Genomic DNA, 1,785 nt, shown 5'->3' with positions numbered 1-1,785 from the left:
TCACTTCTCTATCCAATTAAAGTGATCAAATTTTAACAAATCATAACTGTAAGTAATAACTTTGAAAAAATAAAAAAGATCTTAAACAATTTAAAGGAAAATATAAAAGCTTGAAAGGGGAGGAATTCTTACCAGAATAAAATAATAGAGAAGACTTAGAACAACTAGAAGTCAGAGTGATAAAGGGAAGGACTAGCTGATTTAGTAGAAGAAACAAAATGTTATTATCAAAGAGGACACAAGTTTCTAAATGATACTAAGAAGGAACAGTATTAAGATGGAGTTCGTGCACCGCTGAAGCAGAGCAGTGTGGTAGAAATTGGGTGAGAAGCAAAATCTGAAAATTTAAGTATCTCTGAACACTTAAACGTTTAATAATCTGGCATCTAACAAACACTATTTCATTGTCTATTAATCTCTTTGTTTTCCTCATTCAATGATGAAAGCGGCAAAGTCAATGGCTCCAGGGAATCTCACTCAGGTGACTGAGTTCGTTCTTATGGGAGTCTCAGATAGTCCAGAACTCCAGATTCCTCTTTTCTTGGTTTTCCTGGTCATCTATGGGCTGACCGTGGCAGGGAATATGGGCATCATCACCCTCACCAGTATCGACTCTCAACTTCAGACTCCTATGTACTTTTTCCTCCGGCATTTGGCCATCATCAATCTTGGAAACTCTACTGTCATTGCCCCTAAAATGCTGGTTAACTTCTTGATTTCAAAAAAAACTATATCTTACTATGGATGTGCAGCCCAGCTGGGTGGATTCTTAGTTTGTATTGTGGCCGAGATTTTCATGCTGGCCGCAATGGCTTATGACCGCTACGTGGCTATTTGCAACCCCCTGCGCTACATGGTGGTGGTGTCTCCACAGATCTGCCTTCTGCTGGTGTCCCTCACATACTTCCACAGTCTGACCACAGCACTCACTGTCTCTTCCTGTGTATTCTCTGTGTCCTATTGCTCTTCCAATATAATCAACCATTTTTACTGTGATAACATCCCTTTGTTGGCATTGTCCTGTTCTGATACCTACATTCCAGAAACAGCTGTGTTTACCTTTTCGGGGACCAATTTGTTTTTCTCTATGATTATTGTTCTAATATCCTATGGCAATATCATCCTTGCCATTTTGAGGATACGTTCCTCAGAGGGGCGACGAAAAGCCTTTTCCACCTGTGCTTCTCACATGACGGCTGTCACTGTGTTCTACGGGACTCTTCTCTTCATGTATTTGCAACCGAGGACCAACCACTCATTAAATACGGATAAAATGGCCTCGGTCTTCTACACGCTAGTGATACCAATGCTGAATCCCCTCATTTACAGCTTAAGGAACAAAGATGTGAAGGACGCATTGAAGAGATTACTGGATAACCCACGTCAATCTATTAAACCCATGTCGGTTTAAAACGACAGCTATCGTCATTTAAGTATTTCCCTTTACTCCTGAAAATCCTACTGTTCAGTGAAGAGTCAATAAATAGTTGAAAATCTCTTTAATTTCAATGGGGAAAATCTTCATCCTTTGTATTCCAACCTCAAGTACTCAGTTTTCTCTTTAGAATAATGCATTATTTGACCAAAGAAAACCCAGTTATATGAGTAATGAACAATAATTTGAAGATACAGATTAAAGTGAAAGGGAATTTTCTGAAGAGTTTTTATCATTTCTAAACAGGGAAGGCCTGATAGGTGGTGGAAGAGGTAAGCGAGACTCATTTCTCTGAAAGTGGTCAATGTAAGTTCGTCTACTTTGCCACGGATATCTTTTGTTCAACTGGT

General features: G+C 39.3%; 1 protein-coding gene across 1 annotated transcript; it reads left to right on the top strand.

Annotated features, from left to right (window-relative positions):
• The first annotated feature begins 457 nt into the window (after positions 1–457).
• Positions 458–1,411, top strand: LOC102895013 (olfactory receptor 8J2). The gene has a single exon (XM_006916492.1). The coding sequence runs from the start codon at positions 458–460 to the stop codon at positions 1,409–1,411; it is 954 nt and encodes a 317-aa protein (XP_006916554.1).
• The last annotated feature ends 374 nt before the right edge of the window (positions 1,412–1,785 follow it).

The sequence above is a fragment of the Pteropus alecto genome, unplaced genomic scaffold (genome assembly GCF_000325575.1).
Source record: "Pteropus alecto unplaced genomic scaffold, ASM32557v1 scaffold717, whole genome shotgun sequence".
Taxonomy (NCBI): domain Eukaryota; kingdom Metazoa; phylum Chordata; class Mammalia; order Chiroptera; family Pteropodidae; genus Pteropus; species Pteropus alecto.
The sequence above is the reverse complement of the archived record's forward strand: the minus strand, read 5'-3'. Positions and strand labels throughout refer to the sequence as shown.

Coding starts and splice junctions, on each gene's coding strand:
- LOC102895013 (XM_006916492.1), top strand. CDS start 458: ATGGCTCCAGGGAATCTCACTCAGGTGACTGAGTTCGTTCTTATGGGA.